General features: G+C 49.1%; 1 protein-coding gene across 1 annotated transcript in view; it reads left to right on the top strand.

Annotated features, from left to right (window-relative positions):
• Positions 1-20972, top strand: part of dnah12 (dynein axonemal heavy chain 12) — a 127454-nt gene that overhangs the window by 105697 nt on the left and 785 nt on the right. Inside the window, exons 61-73 of the mRNA XM_033036586.1 lie at positions 947-1105; positions 2235-2379; positions 3657-3807; positions 5673-5926; positions 6712-6852; positions 8157-8294; positions 10001-10234; positions 12936-13124; positions 14319-14422; positions 15041-15245; positions 17896-18033; positions 19120-19211; positions 19812-19879. Coding sequence (XP_032892477.1) covers positions 947-1105; positions 2235-2379; positions 3657-3807; positions 5673-5926; positions 6712-6852; positions 8157-8294; positions 10001-10234; positions 12936-13124; positions 14319-14422; positions 15041-15245; positions 17896-18033; positions 19120-19211; positions 19812-19879 — 2018 coding nt within the window. The remainder of the gene's footprint in view (positions 1-946; positions 1106-2234; positions 2380-3656; positions 3808-5672; positions 5927-6711; positions 6853-8156; positions 8295-10000; positions 10235-12935; positions 13125-14318; positions 14423-15040; positions 15246-17895; positions 18034-19119; positions 19212-19811; positions 19880-20972) is intronic.

Below are 20972 nucleotides of genomic sequence, written 5' to 3'. Positions count from 1 at the left end.
TTAAAATACAAGTTAAAATACAAGTTAAAATACAATTAATTAAAAAAAAGTGCAGTTATTTATGCGCATTATATAACCTTATAGCAGCTGGTAAACAGGACTTCCTATGTCTCTCAGTTTTGCACATTGGTGCAATCAGCCTCTGACTGAAGATGCTGCTCTTGATCACCTTCAGGGCATGGAGTGGGTGAGTGGGGTTGGTCATTATTGAACCCAGTTTGTTCAGAGTTCTGGCCTCTGCCACCTGCTGGACCGTTCGTTGCTCAGCCCCGACCACTGAGCCGGCCTTCCTGATTAGCTTGTCCAGTCTGTTTTTGTCCGCTATGCGGGCGCCATCTCCCCAACAGGCCACAGCCACCTTCCATCAGTTATTTTATGGGCAATGAACGAGCAAAACATAATTTGCTGTCGGAACGGTGGCTCAGCGGGTAGAGCCTCTGCCTCAAGGCGCCAGGGTCCCGGGTTCGGTCCTGACCTCGGGTGCTGTCTGTACGGAGTTTGCACGTCCACAGAGTCGATCACCGGTTCATTGGCTCCATCCTATGCTCCAGGGACAATTTACAGAGGGCCGATTAACCTACAAACCTGCACGTCTTTAGAATGTGGGAGGAAACCGGAGCACCCGGAGAAAACCCACACCGACCATCGATCACCCGCTCACGCTGGTTCTATGTTATTCCACTTTCTCATCCACTCCCTACACACTGGGGGGGGGGGGAATTTACAAAGGGCCGATTAACGTTGTGTTTGGGATGTGGGAGGAAACACACAGGGTCACAGGGAGAACGTGCAAACTCCACACAGACAGCACCCAAAGACAGGATGGAACCCGGGTGCCTGGCGCTGTGAGGCAGCGGCTCTACCCGCTGCACCAACGTGCGTCCCGCCCGTTCAGGTTTTGCAGTCTGCACCAGCTGATTTATTTTTGACTTTATGTGTTGTCCAGGGCCAAGCACGACATAAACTACCAGGAGTTTATGTTCCTGTTGACAGGCGGAGTGGGCTTACAGAACAAGTTGAAGAATCCCGCCCCATCCTGGCTCCAGGACAGGAGCTGGGATGAGATTTGCCGAGCAAGTGATCTGCAAAGTTTACACGGCTTGAGGTGAGCTCATCATAGTTCAACGGTGCCTCATTGTCACAGACAAGAGGCTGGGACATGTTGGCCGGTGTGGGCAAGTTGGGCCGAAGGGCCTGTTTCCACACTGCATCACTCTATGACTTAGATAGGGGAGTGCACTGGGGGGGGGGGGGGGGGGGGGGGGGGTGGAACCTCATTGAAACTTACAGAACAATGAAAGGCCTGGATAGAGTGGATGTGGAGAGGATGTTTCCACTAGTGCGAGAGTCTAGGACCAGAGGTCACAGCCTCAGATTAAAGGACGTTCCTTTAGGAAGGAGATGCGGAGGAATTTCTTTAGTCAGAGGGTGGTGAATCTGTGGAATTCTTTGCCACAGAAGGCTGTGGAGACAAAGTCAGTGGATATTTTTGAGGCAGAGATAGATAGATTCTTGATTAGTACGGGTGTCAGGGGTTATGGGGAGAAGGCAGGAGAATGCGGTTAGGAGGGAGAGATAGATCAGCTGATTGAATGGCGGAATAGACTTGATGGGCTGAATGGCCTAATTTGCTCCTATCGCTTATGAACTTATGAAAACATTCCTTGCATACAATTCCGTGAAATCTTATTATACAGATAACCCTCGTTACAACGGAGGGGGGGGGGGGGGAGGTTGGCGTCCGTTACTGCCGACTGTCCGCTATAACAGAGTAAGGGATTTGCTCCACATACCAGTGTAGTGCTGGCCCAATCGACAATAGGTGCAGGAGGAGGCCATTCGGCACTTCGAGCCAGCACCGCCATTCAATGTGATCATGGCTGATCATCCCCAATCAGTACCCCGTTCCTGCCTTCTCCCCATATCCCCTGACTCCGCTATCTTTAAGAGCCCTATCTAGCTCTCTCTTGAAAGCATCCAGAGAACAACTCTCTGTGTGAAAAAGTGTTTCCTTGTCTCCGTTCTAAATGGCTTACCCTTTATTCTTAAAATGTACCGTGTGCCAGCACTGCCCGCAGAGCAGTGGAGAATATCTGTGTGGGACATTCTCTTTGCCCCAGGAGATTGGGTTTAATTCCTGTGGGCCGTGAGTGGTGAAAACACAATGGTTTTGAATTCATCCAACGGCGAACAGTGAAAATGATAAATGTTGAGTTTGCGCATTCTGTGACCAGGGATCATATCTCCGCGTATGTCGGGGACTGGCACAAGATCTACGAGAGCAAGGAACCATACAACCGGCCCCTACCTAACCCTTGGGATAAAAAGATCAATGAGCTGCAGAAGATGATTGTCCTGAGGACCCTCAGACCCGACAAGGTAAATGAAAACAAGCCAATGTTTGTGAGAAAACTTGAAATATTAAACCGCTTTCCCTTTCCGCAGATGCTGTTGGACTACCTGAGCTCTTCCAGCATTTGGGAGATTTGGATATATTTAAGGCAGGGATAGATTCTTGATTTGTGCGGGTGTCAGGGGTTACGGGGAGAAGGCCGGAGAATGGGGTTAGGAGGGAGGGATAGATCATCCGTGATTGAATGTTGGAGTAGACATGATGGGCCGAATGGCCTAATTCTACCTCTACCTCTTATGACCTTATGATCAGCCATCATTGAATGGCGGAGTAGACTTGATGGGCCAAATGGCCTAATTCTACTCCTATCACTTATGGTCTTATGAGTGAAAAATATTAGTGAGTACTTTTGGCAGTTTGGTACCATGTTTAGCTTAGTTTATTGTCACGTGTACCGAGGTACAGTGAAAGGCTTTGTGTTGTGTGTTAACCAGTCAATGGAAAGACTATACATGATTGCAATCGGGCCATCCACAGCTTGATTGTTGGTATATCGGAGGATGCGTGGTTTAGGTTTATTCGGTTCAGTCTCAGTCTACCCCACGACAGAGGTGGGCGGAGTTGTGAAGGTTGATAGCCACAGGGAAGAAGGATCTCCTGTGGCCTTCTGTCCTATCTTGCATTAAACGTTATTCCCTTTATCCTGTGTCTGGGCACCGTGGACGGGCCCAGATTGTAATCAAATGTAGACGTTATTATAGATAATCAAGTCTAATCCTGCGTAGACTTTCCTTTGACTGGATAGCACGCAACTAAAAGGTTCCTCTGTGCACACGAAGATTGTTAATGGTTCGGACACGCTAGAGGCAGGAAACATGTCCCCGATGTTGGGGGAGTCCAGAACCAGGGGCCACAGATTAAGAATAAGGAGTAAGCCATTTAGAACGGAGACGAGAAAACACTTTTTCACACAGAGAGTTGTGAGTCTGTGGAATTCTCTGCCTCAGAGGGCGGTGGAGGCTGGTTCTCTGGATACTTTCAAGAGAGAGCTAGATAGGGCTCTTAAAGATAGCGGAATCAGGGGATATGGGGAGAAGGCAGGAACGGGGTACTGATTGGGGATGATCAGCCATGATCACATTGAATGGCGGTGCTGGCTCGAAGGGCCGAATGGCCTACTCCTGCACCTATTGTCTATTGTCTAATAAACGAAACAAAATGCAATAAACTAAATTAAAAAAATTAGCTTCAATAAATCGATTCTTTCGGCCGTCTTTCTAGATCGATATGTTGTGTCTTTCAGATCATTCCAGCGGTGGTGAACTTTGTGACGGAGAAACTAGGCAGGCGTTTTGTGGAGCCGCCTCCGTTTGATTTATCTAAAAGTTTCGGAGACTCCAACGCGACCATTCCAATTTTATTTATTCTTTCCCCGGGGGCCGATCCAATGGCAAGTGAGTTGTCCTGCATGCTTCGATCATCGATTAGTAACGTGCGGGAAGGAACTGCTGATGCTTCTACCACTAGCGCAGAAACAGGGCCTTCGGCCCACCGAGTCCGCGCTGACCAGCGATCGCCCCGTACGCTAGCACTACCCTCCACACACTCGGGACAATTTTATAACTTTTACCAATTAACCTACAAACCTGCACAGCTTTGGGAGTGCGGGGGGAAACCAGAGCACCCGGTGAAAACCCACGCAGGTCACGGGGAGAACGTACAAACTCCGTACAGACAGCACCCGTGGTCGGGATCGAACCCGGGTCTCTGGGGCTGTGAGGCAGCAACTCTACCGCTGCGCCACCGTGCCACCAGATGCTGGTTTATACCGAAGCCTGAAGAAGGGCCCCGACCCGAAAAGTCACCGATTCCTTTTTCTCCACAGATGCTGCCTGACCCGCTGAGTTACTCCAGCACTCTGTGAAACGTCACCTATCCACGTTCTCCACAGATGCTGCCTGACCCGCTGAGTTATGGTGCAGCAGCATCTATGGAGCTAAGGAAATAGGCAACGTTTCGGGCCGAAATCCTTCTGGAAATAGGCAACGTTTCGGGCCGAAACCCTTACGGGTTTCGACCCAAAACGTTGCCTATTTCCTTAGCGCCATAGATGCTGCTGCACCCGCTGAGTTACTCCAGCACTCTGTGAAACGTCACCTATCCATGTTCTCCACAGATGCTGCCTGACCCATCTGTGGAGGAATGGGCAGGAATGAAAGATGAACTCTCCCAGAATAGTTGTGGACCCAACTTCAGACTGAAGGAGGTGGGACCCTTCTTTAGACTGATGGAATGGGGAGAGAAAGCTGCTCAAAAAAGGTTCAGGAGTTATAGGAGTAGAATTAGGCCATTCGGCCCATCGAGTCTACTCCGTCATTCGATCATGACTGATCTATCCTTCCCTCCTAACCCCATTCTACTGCCTTCTCCCCATAACCCCTTGACACCCGTTCTAATCAAGAATTTGTCCATCTCTGCCTTAAAAATATCCAGACTATGGGGAAATGTGGGGGGAGGGGGTGGGGCAAAGCTTGGCAAGTGATAGGTGGATACAGGTAAGGGGGGGGGGGCGGGTGTGGTTAGCAGATGAGTGGAGTGAGTGACAGAGGCTGGAGAACGATGTCAGATAAGCATTAGTGTAGTGGAGGGGAAAGAGGGGGGAGGGGAAAGGAGGGGGGGAATAAAAGGGGATTGAGGGACTGGGGGATGGGAGATGAGTGTTATGGGAGCAGGGTGGGTGTAGTGGTGGGAGACGGCGGGAGAAATGTGAGCCCAGTGGGGTCATAAGTGATAGGATCAGAATAAGGCCATTCGGCCCATCAAGTCTACTCCGCCATTTAATCACGGCACGGTGGCGCAGCGGTAGAGTTGCTGCCTCACAGCGAATGCAGCGCCGGAGACCTGGGTTCGATCCCGACTACGGGTGCTGTCTGTACGGAGTTTGCACGTTCTCCCCGTGACCTGCGCGGGTTTTCTCCGAGATCATCGGTTTCCTCCCACACTCCAAAGACGTACAGGTTTGAAGGTTAATTTTCTTGGTATAAATGTGAAAAATGTCCCTGGTGTGTGTAGAATAGTGTTGGTGTGCGGGGAACGCTGGTCGGCACGGACACGGTGGGTCAAATGGCCTGTTTCCACGCTGTATCTCTAAACTAAACTGAACTGTGAAGGGTCTCGAGCCGAAACGTCGCCCATTCCTTCTCTCCAGAGGTGCTGCCTGACCCGCTGAGTTACTCCAGCGTTTCACGTCTCCCTTTGATTTCAGCCGGCATCTGCAGTTCTTTGTGACACTCTTGACAATTGATCCGAATCGTTGCAGGTTTACTGAAGCTGACAAACGACAAGAACATGGACGGCAGCCAGTTCCAGGCCATCTCTCTGGGCCAGGGCCAAGGTCCCATTGCAGGGAAGATGATCAAGGATGGCATGCTCGACGGTTCCTGGGTGTGCCTGCAGAACTGCCACCTTGCCGTGTCCTGGATGCCCACCTTGGAGAAGATCTGTGAGGAGTTCAGCGCCGACACGTGCCACCCCGACTTCCGCCTCTGGCTCACCAGCTACCCCTCCCCAAAGGTGAGGGGCGCGAGCGTTCACCCGCCAACGACCAGGCGGTACCCCTCACCCTCGTGCCCCTGCCGAAGGCTTGACCATCATACTTGTTTCCTAACAAGATGATTTCAGTATAGGAGTAGAGAGGTTCTTCTACAGTTGTATAGGGCTCTGGTGAGACCACATCTGGAGTATTGTGTACAGTTTTGGTCTCCTAATTTGAGGAAGGACATCCTTGTGATTGAGGCAGTGCAGCGTAGGTTCACGAGATTGATCCCTGGGATGGCGGGACTGTCATATGAGGAAAGATTGAAAAGACTAGGCTTGTATTCACTGGAGTTTAGAAGGATGAGGGGTAAATCTAATAGAAAAATATAAAATTGTAAAAGGACTGGACAAGCAGGAAAAGATGCAGGAAACATGTTCCCAATGTTGGGCGAGTCCAGAACCAGGGGCCACAGTCTTAGAATAAAGGGGAGGTCATTTAAGACTGAGGTGAGAAAAAACGTTTTCACCCAAAGAGTTGTAAATTTGTGGAATTCCCTGCCACAGAGGGCAGTGGAGGCCAAGTCACTGGATGGATTTAAGAGAGATTTAGATCGAGCTCTAGGGGCTAGTGGAGTCAAGGGATATGGGGAGAAGGCAGGCACGGGTTATTGATAGGGGACAATCAGCCATGATCCCAATGAATGGCGGTGCTGGCTCGAAGGGCCGAATGGCCTCCACCTGCACCTATTTTCCGCGCCGTATCTCTGGACTAAACTAAAAGCGACTGCGTTACATCTGATTCCCTGCTTCTCTTGTTGTAGTTCCCAGTCACCATCTTACAGAACGGAGTCAAGATGACCAACGAGCCTCCCACCGGCCTGAGGTTGAACCTCCTCCAGTCCTACCTCACTGACCCCATCTCCGACCCAGCCTTCTTCAGCAACTGCGCTGGAAAGGACCTGGTGAGTTCACATCTCAGGTTGTGCAAACGCCAGTCACGTTTAATCACCATGTCCTCGCACCTCAGTGCTTCATCTGTTGCATTTACAATTCATTCACGTCTCTCTCTGCAGTTGTATAGGAGCTCTGGTGAGACCACATCTGGAGTATTGTGTACAGTTTTGGTCTCCTAATTTGAGGAAGGACTTCCTTGTGATTGGGGCAGTGCAGCGTAGGTTCATGAGATTGATCCCTGGGATGGCGGGACTGTCATACGAGGAAAGATTGAAAACACTAGGCTTGTATTCACTGGAGTTTAGAAGGATGAGGGGGCTCTTATAGAAACACATAAAATTATAGAAGGACTGGACGTCATGGTACACCAGTCATTGAAAGTAGGCATGCAGGTGCAGCAGGCAGTGAAGAAAGCGAATGATATGTTAGCATTCATAGCAAAAGGATTTGTGTATAGGAGCAGGGAGGTTCTACTGCAGTTGTACTGCAGGTGAGCCTTGGTGAGACCACATCTGGAGTATTGTGTACAGTTTTGGTCTCCTAATTTGAGGAAGGACATCCACGTGATTGAGGCAGTGCAGCGTAGATTCACGAGATTGATCCCTGGGATGGCGGGACTGTCATATGAGGAAAGATTGAAAAGGCTAGGCTTGTATTCACTGGAGTTTAGATGAGGGGGGATCTTATAGAAACATATAAAATTATAAAAGAACTGGACAAGCTAGATGCAGGAAAGATTTTCCCAATGTTGGGCGAGTCCAGAACCAGGGGCCACAGTCTTAGAATAAAGGGGAGGTCATTTAAGACTGAGGTGATTATTGGCTACATTTAAGAGGGAGTTAGATGTGGCCCTTGTGGCTAAAGGGATCAGGGGGTATGGAGAGAAGGCAGGTACGGGATACTGAGTTGGATGATCAGCCATGATCATATTGAATGGCTGTGCAGGCTCGAAGGGCGAGTGGCCTACTCCTGCACCTATTGTCTATGTTTATGTGAGAAAAAACGTTTTCACCCAGATTGTGAATTTATGCAATTCCCTGCCACAGAGGGCAGTGGAGGCCAAGTCACTGGATGGATTTAAGAGGAGAGTTAGATAGAGCTCTAGGGGCTAGTGGAGTCAAGGGATATGGGGAGAAGGCAGGCACAGGTTATTGATAGGGGACGATCAGCCATGATCACAATGAATGGCGGTGCTGGCTCAAAGGGCCGAATGGCCTCCTCCTGCACCTATTGTCTATGTTTCTATGTCCTTGTACCTCAGTGCTTTACCTGTTGCATTTACAATTCATTCACATCCCTCTCTCTCTCTCAGGCCTGGGAGAAACTTCTCTACGGACTCTGTTTTTTCCACGCCATCGTACAGGAGAGGAGGAAGTTTGGACCCCTTGGCTGGAACATTGCGTACGGATTCAACGAGTCTGATCTCCGGATCAGCGTTAGGCAACTCCAGGTGAGCGGTGGGCAGCACGGATAGACACAAAATGCTGGAGTAACTCAACGGGACGGGCAGCTTCTCTGGAGAGAAGGAATGGGCGAAGTTTCAGGTCGAGACCCTTCTTCAGACTGACGTCAGGAGGGAGAGTGATACATAGATAAGGATCACGACAGTATTGTCTGTCTATTCCTGCTGCCTGATCATTTTTATGTTAGAGTCCTAGTCACAGAGTGATACAGCGTGGAAACAGGCCCTTCGGCCCAACTTGCCCACACCAGCCAATATGTCCCAGCTACACTAGTCCCACCTGCCTGTGCTAGATCCATATCCCTCCAAACTTGTCCTATCCATGTACCTGCCTAACTGCTGCTTCGACGTTGGGATAGTCCCAACCTCAACTATCTCCTCTGGCAACTTGTTCCATACACCCACCACCTTTTGTGTGAAAAAGTTACCCTTCAGATTCCGATTAAACCTTTTCCCCTTCACCTTGAACCTATGTCCTCTGGATATAGTTAATTGTAAATATGTTTTTGTTTTAATAATATATTTCTATGCAGGTGAATCATAATCTGAGTAACATGATTATTAATGATAAACTGCTTAGCATTCTGAAAATATGTAGATATTCGTAATATTAAAGTTTGCTGTACATATTTTGCCCTTTATTCTAAATACCAATCTCCAGCTTGCTTCACACCCAATGGCATTTAAGCTTTTACATAAGATTTTATATGACATTGAGATGACACGAGGAACTGCAGATGCTTGTTTACAATAAAGACACAGAGTGCTGGAGTAACTCAGCGGGTCAGGCAGCATCTGTGGAGAACATGGATAGATGACGTTTCACAGAGTGCTGGAGTAACTCAGCGGGTCAGGCAGCATCTGTGGAGAACATGGATAGGTGACGTTTCACAGAGTGCTGGAGTAACTCAGCGGGTCAGGCAGCATCTGTGGAGAACATGGATAGGTGACGTTTCACAGAGTGCTGGAGTAACTCAGCGGGTCAGGCAGCATCTGTGGAGAACATGGATAGATGACGTTTCACAGAGTGCTGGAGTAACTCAGCGGGTGCAGCAGCATCTATGGAGCTAAGGAAATAGGCAACGTTTCGGGCCGAAACCCTTCCGGGTTTCAGCCCGAAACGTTGCCTATTTCCAGAAGGGTTTCAGCCCGAAACGTTGCCTATTTCCTTAGCTCCACAGATGCTGCTGCACCATAACTCAGCGGGTCAGGCAGCATCTGTGGAGAACATGGATAGGTGACGTTTCACAGAGTGCTGGAGTAACTCAGCGGGACAGGCAGCATCTGTGGAGAACGTGGATAGGTGACGTTTCACAGAGTGCTGGAGTAACTCAGCGGGACAGGCAGCATCTCTGGACAGAAGCAATGGGTGACGTTTCGGGTCGAGACCCCTCTTCAGTCAGGGGAGAGGGAAACTAGAGATATGGATATGGATAAAACCTTCTACAGCTCCTTATCAACATCTGCTTTGATCTGTCGTTTTCACACCTTACCCTGCCGTATCTCGAGCCTCCCTCTCCCCTGACTTTCAGCCTGAAGCAGGGTCTCGATCCGAAGCGTCCCCAATCCCGTCTCTCCAGAGACGCTGCCTGCCCCGCTGAGGCGTGCTATGGTATTGCGTTACTCCGGCATTTTGTGACCATCAGAACGACAATGGTGTCTGGGATGTGAATTCCTGTCCTTGTGATTCCCAGCTCTTCATCAATGAGTACGACAGCGTCCCGTTCGAGGCCATCACGTACCTAACTGGGGAATGTAACTACGGGGGCCGCGTGACTGATGACTGGGACCGGCGGCTGCTGATGACAATTCTGACCGATTTCTACAACATTGAAGTGATCGAGAATCCCAGATACATCTTCTCCCCCAGTGGGAACTACACATCTCCCCCCCGAGGCACCTACAATGACTACATTGACTTCATTAAGGTATTTACAAGTGTATTGCTTCTCACTCAACCTATTCTATAAAAGGACTGGACAAGCTGGATGCAGGAAAAATGTTCCCAATGTTGGGCGAGTCCAGAACCAGGGGCCACAGTCTTAGAATAAAGGGGAGGACATTTAAGACCGAGGTGAGAAAAAACTTTTTCACCCAGAGAGTTGTGAATTTGTGGAATTCCCTGCCACAGAGGGCAGTGGAGGCCAAGTCACTGGATGGATTTAAGAGAGAGTTAGATAGAGCTCTAGGGGCTAGTGGAGTCGAGGGATATGGGGAGAAGGCAGGCACGGGTTATTGATTGGGGACGATCAGCCATTATCACAATGAATGACGGTGCTGGCTCGAAGGGCCGAATGGCCTCCTCCTGCACCTATTTTCTATGTTTCTATGTTATTAATATATTGAAAATATAAAAATCGTATATATATTGTTTACATTTCAGCGCAGCTAACTTAAACCCATTCTGTTTTCACATTCAATATCAATATTATATTTTGCAATTCATTTTGGTGTGAGAATAAACCATGTAAAGCCATGTCTTTAGTCAGAGGGTGGTGAATCTGTGGGATTATTTTTGCCACAGAAGGCTGTGGAGGCCGAGTCAGTGGATATATTTAAGGCAGAGATAGATGTTCTTAGGCCCCCTTCGGTCATGGCTGATCAAGGACGCCTGTGCGTGACTTTGTTTAACGTGGGGAGACTGGTGCACAGACAGCCACCCCACGTGGGGTCCTTGACAGATCTGGGTCAGGATCCAGTGGCATGGAGTCCAAGACGACCGGAGACCCTTTTCTGCCGCAGCCTTCATCCGCCTTCCCAACCGTTGTGACGCTCCACTAAGGTCAGCCATCGTCCTCCGCCTGTTCCACCGTTGAGGTCTTGGTTGGATTGGGTCTTTGTCAGAGACCTCCCCCTCGACCTTACCGCCATGGGTAAGGTCGATAGATGGACAGATAGATTCTTGATTAGTACGGATGTCAGGGGTTATGGAGAGAAGGCAGGAGAATGGGGTTGAGGGGGAGAGATACAAACAACAAGATACATAGAATGTATTAGCCCAGTATGTAAAAACATACAAGGAATTTGATTTGTCATACAGTCATACCAAAGAAGCAACAAGACACACAACTACATAAAAATGAACATAAACATCCACCACACGCACGATGACGGAAGGCACTAACATATTATCTTCAGTCGAACCATCCGTTGTCGGGGCGATCGAAGCTCCCGACCTCGGTCCCTAACCAAGGGACCGCGAAATAGATCAGCCATGATTGAATAGCAGAGTAGACTTGATGGGCCGAATGGCCTAAATTCTGCTCCTAGAACCTATGAACTTCTGAGATATTTTATCAGCATTCTGTAATCTTCTGAAATTACAGAAATAAAGGGGAGGTCATTTAAGACTGAAGTGAGAAAACACTTTTTCACCCAGAGAGTTGTGAATGTGTGGAATTCCCTTCCACAGAGGGCAGTGGAGGCCAAGTCACTGGATGGATTTAATAGAGAGTTAGACAGAGCTCTAGGGGCTAGTGGAGTCAAGGGATATGGGGAGAAGGCAGGCACGGGTTATTGATAGGGGGCGATCAGCCATGATCACAATGAATGACCAAGGCTGATCATCCAAAATCCTGCCTTCTCCCCATATCCCTTGATTCCGTTAGCCCCAAGAGCTAAATCTAACTCTCTCTTGAAAACATCCAGCTGGCTCGAAGGGCCGAATGACCTCCGCCTGCACCTATTTTGTATGTTTCTATGTTTTTCTATGTTTCTATGAAATCAGATGGTGCACTGATAGAGTTACAGTCTCACAGCCCCCGAGACCCGGGTTCCATCATGATCAGCCATGATTGAATGGCAGAGTAGACTTGATGGGCTGAATGGCCTAAATTCTGCTGATATCACTTATGAACATGTAAAATCATTGAAGTTTATACATTAGGATATTTTTTCAAAAGCAAGTTAAACGTAGTCGCCCGTATCGGAGAGATGCAATCAATTTCAAACTTAACCAGCTTAGACCAGAATAACTAAGAGGCAGGAAACATGTTCCCGATGTTGGGGGAGTCCAGAACCAGGGGTCACAGTTTAAGAATAAGGGGTAGGCCATTTAGGACTGAGATGAGGAAAAACTTCTTCACCCAGAGAGTTGTGAATCTGTGGAATTCTCTGCCACAGAAGGCAGTGGAGGCCAGTTCACTGGATGTTTTCAAGATAGAGTTAGATTTAGCTCTTGGGGCTAACGGAATCAAGGGATATGGGGAGAAAGCAGGATTTTGGATGATCAGCCATGATCATATTGAATGGCGGTGCTGGCTCAAAGGACCGAATGGCCTACTCCTGCACTTATTTTCTATGTTTCTAACTAATACTCCATCTTGAGATTTGTTTAAGAAGGAACTGCAGATGCTGGAATCACGCAGAGTGCTGGAGTAACTCAGCGGGTCAGGCAGCATCTGTGTAGGGAATGGGCAGGCGACGATTCGGGTCATGACATTCTCTTTGCCAGCTGTTAAATATTGGACTATCTTATGATTCGCAATTGTCGGCCAGCCCATAATCAACACACAAACCTGCTTAATTACTCCAGCACTTTGGGGTTTTTTTGTTTTATTTTTTTTTGCAAACCAGTTCATTAAAACTGGATCTCTGTCCCTTGTTTCAAGCCTGTTGTTGTCTCCACAGAAACTGCCTTCTACGCAGCACCCGGAAGTATTTGGAATGCATGAAAATGTAGACATTTCAAAAGATCTGCACCAAACCAAGATACTGTTTGATTCGCTGCTGCTGACCCAGGGAGGGAGTGGCCAGGGTGGTACCTCAGGATCCAGTGATCACATGCTGGAGAACATCGCCTCGGACATCCTGACTAAGGTAGATGGGGCATAGTGACCAGGGTAGATGGGGTCTAGTGACCAAGGTAGATGGGGCATAGTGACCAAGGTAGATGGGGCATAGTGACCAAGGTAGATGGGGCATAGTGACCAAGGTAGATGGGGACGACAGATGGCACAATGGGCTAAGTGTTCGGCTGGCAACCGGAAGGTAGCCGGTTCGAATCCCGCTTGGAGTGCATACTGTCGTTGTGTCCTTGGGCAAGACACTTCACCCACCTTTGCCTGTGTGTGAATGTGTGTGAGTGATTGGTGGTGGTCGGAGGGGCCGTAGGCGCAGATTGGCAGCCACGCTTCCGTCAGTCTGCCCCAGGGCAGCTGTGGCTACAGAAGTAGCTTACCACCACCGAGTGTGACTGAGGAGTGAATGAATAATGCGATGTAAAGCGCCTTGAGTATTAGAAATGCGCTATATAAATCCCATCCATTATTATTATTATAGTGACCAAGGTAGATGGGGGCAAGAACACACTTTGTTACGCAAGTTCCCCATCAATGTGACTATGACAAAGAGCATGCCCATAGAGTCTTTAGACCTTATATTTTGGAGATGCAGTGCAGACAGGACCTTTGGCCCACCAACCACACCGACCAGCAATCACCCTGTACACTAGCATTATCCTACACACACTAGGGACAATTTACAATTTTTACCAAAGCCAATTAACCAAAAACCTGCATGTCATTGGAGTGTGGGAGGAAGCCGGAGAACGTGCAAACTCCGTACAGGCAGCGCACGTGGTCAGGATGGAACCCGGGTCTCTGGCGCTGTGAAGCAGCCACTCTAACGCTGCGCCACCCTTGTCATAGAAACGTGGCGCATGGAAACAGGCCCTTCGGCCCATCATACTCACACTGCCCTTCAACTCTCCATCCGCGCTAACCCCACTTTCTCCCGCCCCACATTCCCAGCTATTTACCCCGAGATTGTGCCCCTCAGCTGGAGAAAACCCGCGCAGGTCACGGGGAGAACGTACAAACTCCGCGCAGACAGCACCCGTGGTCAGGATCGAACCCGGGACCCTGGCGCTGAGAGGCAGAGACTCTACCGCTGCTCCACCGGGCCGCCCCTTGCATGCTATGTTCAGAAGACTTGACATTTCAGTCAGCGAGTCTGCCTTCGATATCATTTGCCTCGTTCTGGTAGTTGTAACACAAGTTTATTTGTCTACAGTTGCCGAAGGATTTTGATATTGACAATGCGCTGCTGAAATATCCGGTGAAATACGAAGAGAGCATGAATACCGTGTTGGTGCAGGAGATGGAGAGATTCAACACGTATCTACACTTTTAATTTACTTCTTTTGTTAAATGATAAAATTAAAATTCATTTAAATTAGCCAGCAAGTGTAAATCAGGACTAGGAATAATGATCAGATGGAAGAAGGGTCTCGACCCTCGGGAATCTCTGGAATTCTCTGCCACATGAAGGTAGTTGAGGCCACAGTTCATTGGCTATATTTAAGAGGGAGTTAGATGTGGCCCTTGTGGCTAAAGGGATCAGGGGGTATGGAGAGAAGGCAGGTACAGGATACTGAGTTGGATGATCAGCCTTGATCATATTGAATGGCGGTGCAGGCTCGAAGGGCCGAATGGTCTCTGCTCCTGCACCTATTTTCTATGTTTCTATGACCCGTAACATCACCCATTCCTTCTCTCCAGAGATGCTGCCTGTCCCGCTGAGTTACTCCAGCGTTTTGGGTCTATCTTCGGTTTAAACCAGCATCTGCAGTTCCTTCTAACACCCCCCCCCCCCCCCCCTCCTATGGCCCATTATAAGGAGGGTTTACTGGACGTTACTTTTATATAAACCACAGGTCAATACCTGGTAAATCTACCACACACGGTACAAGAATGGTGATTTATTTCCTTACAGTTCTCCTCTTTATTTTTCAGCCTGATCCGGACCATTCACTTCACCCTGCAGAACCTGCAGAAGGCCATCAAGGGGCTGGTGGTGATGGACTCGGGGCTGGAGGCCCTGGCGGGGAGCCTGCTGGTGGGGAAACTTCCCGAGAGTTGGGCCAAACACTCGTACCCCAGCCTCAAACCGCTCGGCAGCTACATCACCGACTTCCTGGCTCGCCTCGAGTTCCTGCAGGTAACTACGGCCCTCGATTGGATGTGTGGAGAGGATGTTACATAGAAACATAGACAATAGGTGCAGGAGTAGGCCATTCGGCCCTTCGAGCCTGCACCGCCATTCAATATGATCATGGCTGATCATCCAACTCAGTATCCTGTACCTGCCTTCTCTCCATACCCCCTGATCCCTTTAGCCACAAGGGCCACATCTAACTCCCACATGTTTCCACTGGTGGGAGAGTCTAGGACCAGAGGTCACAGCCTCAGAATTAAAGGACGCTCTTTTCGAAAGGAGGTGAGGAGGAATTTCTTTAGTCAGAGAGTGGTGAATCTGTGGAACTCATTGCCACAGAAGGGCTGTGGATGCCAAGTCAGTGGATATTTTTAATGCGGAGATAGACACATTCTTGATTAGAACGGGTGTCAAGGGTTACGGGGAGAAGGCAGGAAAATGGGATTAGGAGCAGAGATCAGCCATGATTGGCTGGCGGAGTAGACTCGATGGGCCGAATGGCCTACTTCTACTCCTATATCTTGTGAAGTTGTGATTGTCGACAGCTGGACACCAAAATATTCACAACAATCAGTCGTCATTGAATGAAAAAAGTTGACTTTAGACATACAGCGCGGAAACAGGCCCTTCGGCCCACCGAGTCTGCGCCGACCCGCACACTAACACTATCCTACACACTAGGAACAATTTACAATTTACGTCATAGTTTAGTTTTGTTTAGTTTGCTTTTACGCCTTTGGAGTGTGGGAGGAAGCCGGAGCACCCGGAGAAAACCCACGCAGGTCACGGGGAGAACGTACAAACTCCGTACAGACAGCACCCGTAGTCAGGATCGAACCCGGGTCTCTGGCGCTGTGAGGCAGCAACTCTACCGCTGCGCCACCGTGCCGCCCTGTTATATAGGTTTGTGCCTTGCTTGATCCTTAAAGCCCCTTGATCAGCTGAAACAGGCACGTGATCTTGGCTGTAGAAGGGTCTCAACCCGAAACGTCACCCATTCCTTCCCTCCAGAGATGCAGCCTGTCCCGCTGAGCTACTCCAGCTTTTCGGTTTAAACCAGCATCTGCAGTTCCTTCCTACACATGATCTTGGCTCCTCAACATGACTTCACCTTTGCAGTGTAACCTCTATTTCTGAAAATGGTCCATATCCACAGCCTCCAGAGATGCTGCCAGACCCTCTGAGCTGCCAGACCCTCTGAGTTACTATAGCATCTTGTGTTCTATGCAAGATTCCAGCATCCGCTGTTCATTGTGCCACTAACCTGAAAGGGCTTTGGCCGCCCAGAAATAGGTAAACTCACTCCCATACCAGCTCAGTCTTTAGGGGCAACATTTTCACTCAGATTGTATATGGAACAAGCTGCCTGTGGTGGTGGTAGCTGAGAGCGCATTTAAAAGAACTTTGGACAGGTAGATGGAAAGGAAAGGTTAAGGGGGATGTTGGCCAAGCTGACACCTGCTTGATTAATACGGGTGTCAGGGGTTACGGGGAGAAGGCAGGAGAATGGGATTAGGAGGGAGAGATAGATCAGCCATGATTGAATGGCGGAGTAGACTTGGTGGGCCAAATGGCCTAAATTCTGCTCCTATCACTTCTGACCTTATGAAGTTGGGCCAAAGGGCCTGTTTCTGTGCCCTGTGGCCCTTTGACTCTGATCTTTAATTTAAATGATAAAGTTGAAATGCAAAACCCATTGTCACCGGTGGATGAAAGAGCTGGGAGAACCAATATGAATATAATCCCTCACACGACAAAGCCGCCAACCAATGTCAATGTTAAACTAACCCTTGTATTAACGTCATGCAGAAATGAGAATTGCAATGTCACGTGGTTGGCATTTAGGACAATTATACTCAAGGTAGACACACAATGCTGGGGTAACACAGGGGGACACTTTCAATAGAGAGCTAGACAGGGCTCTTAAAGATAGTGGAGTCAGGGGATATGTCAGGGGATCGGGCACATGGTGGCACAGCGGTAGAGTTGCTGCCTTGCAGCAAAATGCAGCACCAGAGACCCGGGTTCGATCCCGACTACGGGCGCTGTCTGTATGTAGTTTGCACGCTCTCCCCGTGACCTGCGTGGGTTTTCTCCGAGATCTTTGGTTTCCTCCCACACTCCAAAGACGTGCGGGTTTGTAGGTTAATTGGCTTGGTGTAAATGTAAAATTGTCCAAGTTGGCGATATGCAGAGTACTGCCCTGCCGACTACAAAATTCGGAAGGTTCAGAAGGTGTGGGGAGAAGGCAGGAACGGGGTACTGATTGGGGATGATCAGCCATGATCACATTGAATGGCGGTGCTGGCTCGAAGGGCCGAATGGTCTACTCCTGCACCTATTGTCTATTGTCTATTGACAGGCAGCGTCTCTGGAGAGAAGGAACGGGTGACGTTTCGGGTCGAGACCCTTCTTCAGAAAAAGAGGTCTGCCAAAGAAAAGACTAAAGAAAGAGTCTGAAGAAGGGTCTCGACCCGAAACGTCACCCATTCCTTCTCTCCAGAGATGCCGCCCGTCCCGCTGAGTTACTCCAGCATTTTGTGTTTATCTTTGGTTTCAACCAGCATCTGCAGTTCCTCCCTCACAATGAAACACTCCTGACTCTCATTCTCATGAAGGTTTAATCCTCATTGTCTTGTTCTTCACTTGACAGAAATGGTTTGATGACTCAAAGCCCAATGTCTTCTGGGTGTCTGGGTTCTTCTTCACCCAGGCGTTCCTGACAGGAGTCATGCAGAACTATGCCAGGAAATACACCATCCCTATCGACCTGTTGGGATTCGAGTATGAGGTAAAGTGCTTCATTGTATCCACCAATCTCCAGTATAAATGTCATCCCTTCTCCCCCTTCAGCCATTAACACATCGCACCTTGTGCTTTAGAATTTGAAAGATAGACAATAGACAATAGGTGCAGGAGTAGGCCCTTCGGCCCTTCGAGACAGCACCGCCATTCAATGTGATCAACGGGATACTGATTGGGAATGATCAGCCATGATCATCCCCACATTGAATGGTGGTGCTGGCTCGAAGGGCCAAATGGCTTACTCCTGCACCTATTGTCTATTGTCTATTGATCATGGCTGATCATCCCCAATCAGTACCCCGTTACTGCCTTCTCCCCATATCCCCTAACTCCACTATCTTTAAGAGCCCTATCTAGCTCTCTCTTGAAAGTATCCAGAGAACCTGCCTCCACCGCCCTCTGAGGCAGAGAATTCCACAGACTCACCACTCTCTGTGTGGGGAAAAAGTGTTTCCTCGTCTCCGTTCTAAATGGCTTACCCCTTATTCTTAAACTGTGGCCCCTGGTTCTGGACTCCCCCCAACATCGGGAGCATCTCTCCTTTCGGCATTGGAAACAGGCCCTTCAGCCCACCGAGTCCACGCCGACCATCCATCACCCGTTCCCACACCAGTTCTATGCTATCCCACTGTCTCATCCACTCCCCACACACTAGGGGGCAATTTACAGAGGGGCCGATTAACCTACAAACCCGCACGTCTTTGGGATGTGGGAGGAAAACCGGAGTACCCGGAGGAAACCCACGTGGTCACAGGGAGATCATGCCAACTCCACACAGTCAGGATGGAACGCCGGTCTCTGGCACTGTGAGACAGTGGCTCTAACAGCTGTGCCGCCCTGGTTATTAACATCAGAGCGTTAAGGGGAGTCCCGACAGGTTAGTGGGTAAAATTGTAAATCGCCCCTACTGTGTAGGATTGTGCTGGTGTACAGGGATTGCTGGTCAGCACGGAGACGATGGGCAGAAGGGCCTGTTTCCGTGCTCTCTAAAGTCTAAAGTTACTGCATGTGTGAAGTTTTAGCTCTGCATTTCCTACTTGAAAGCTGAGATTGTCAAAGTGTTCTGTTTTAGGTTCTGCCGCGAGATATGATGATGACATCTCCTCAAGACGGAGCCTACGTACATGGACTGTTCCTGGATGGAGCCCGGTGGGACAGAAGCAGGTGTGTAATATCAACGGCCGGCAGGCGGTCAGCGCACTATTCCCATTCAACGGAGAAAATGGTGGGCAGTTTTAAGATGCAGGTTGGCAGATTCATGATTAGTGCGGGTGTCGGGGGTTACGGGGGAGAAGGCTGGAGAATGGGATTAGGAGGGAGAGATAGATCGGCCACGATTGAACGGCGGAATAGACTTAATGGGCCGAATGGCCTAATTCTGCTCCTAGAACTGATGAGTTATTTTATCAGCCTTCTGTAATCTTCTGAAATCAGGCGGTGCAGCGGTAGAGTTGCTGCCTCACAGCGCCAGAGACCCGGGTTCGATCCCCACTACGGGTGCTGTCTGTACGGAGTTTGTACGTTCTCCCCGTGACCTGCGTGGGTTTTTCTCCGGGATCTTCGGTTTCCTCCCGCACTCCAAAGACGTACAGGTTTGAAGGATAACTGGTTTGGCTCAAGTGTAAATTGACCCTAGTGTGTGTAGGATAGTGTTAGTGTGGTCGGTGCGGACTCGGTGGGCCGAAGGGCCTGTTTCCGCGCTGTATCTCTAAACTAAATTAAACTAAAAACAAATGTGACATATTATATTCCCTCTCCTTTCAGTGGCTTAATAGCCGAACAGCTTCCGAAGCTCCTTTTTGATGCAATGCCTGTCATCTGGATTCAACCAAGTGAGTAACTAATTCTGCATGTCTGATCCCTGTGAAGCGATGATTCCATGCGCAGCTGGCTTGTGGACAAAAAGCAGATCTATTCAAAATTAAGCTGCATTTTGCAACAATTGTTTTCCATCAGTTCAGTTTATTATCGCGTGTACCGAGGTACAGCGAAAAGCTCTTGTTGCGACCTAAAGGGCCTGTCCCACTTACGCAACCTTTACAGGCCACTGCCGGCACCCGTCATAGGTCACCGAAATTTTCAACATGTTGAAAATTCAGCGGCGACCAGAAAGACGCTACAACTCTTTGGAGACCTCTCACGACCGTTGGAGACCTCTCACGACCACGGTTGTGAGAGGTCTCCAATGGTCGTGAGAGGTCTCCAAAGAGTCGTAGCGTCTTTCTGGTCGCCGCTGAATTTTCAACATGTTGGAAATGTTGCCGACCTATGACGGGTGCCGGCAGTTGCCGAAAAAGTCGCGTAAGTGGGACAGGCCCTTAACCAGTCAGCAGAAAGACAATACATGATTACAATCGAGCCATTTCCCATGTACAGATACATGATAAGGGAATAACGTTTAGTGCAAGGTAAAGCCAGCAAAGTCCGATCAAGGATAGTCTGAGGGTCACCAACGTGGTAGATAGTAGTTCAGCACCGCTCAATATGTTTACCCCCCCCCCCCCACTTCTGTTTTAGTTTTGTGACCAATCAACTTCTAATTTGATAAACTAATAACTAACATATAGAAAATCAATTCATGTAAAACGTTAACATTTTTAGAATTTTAGTTTTTAAAACTAGTTTTTAACTCCGCGGGTCAGGCAGCATCTGTGGAGAACATGGATAGGTGACGTTTCACAGAGTGCTGGAGTAACTCAGCGGGTCAGGCAGCATCTGTGGAGAACATGGATAGGTGACGTTTCACAGAGTGCTAGAGTAACTCAGCGGGTCAGGCAGCATCTGTGGAGAACATGGATAGGTGGCGTTTCACAGAGTGCTGGAGTAACCCAGCGGGTCAGGCAGCATCTGTGGAGAACATGGATAGGTGACGTTTCACAGAGTGCTGGAGTAACTCAGCGGGTCAGGCAGCATCTGTGGAGAGAA

This window comes from Amblyraja radiata, chromosome 18, assembly GCF_010909765.2.
Source record: "Amblyraja radiata isolate CabotCenter1 chromosome 18, sAmbRad1.1.pri, whole genome shotgun sequence".
Lineage (NCBI taxonomy): Eukaryota > Metazoa > Chordata > Chondrichthyes > Rajiformes > Rajidae > Amblyraja > Amblyraja radiata.
The sequence above is the reverse complement of the archived record's forward strand: the minus strand, read 5'-3'. Positions and strand labels throughout refer to the sequence as shown.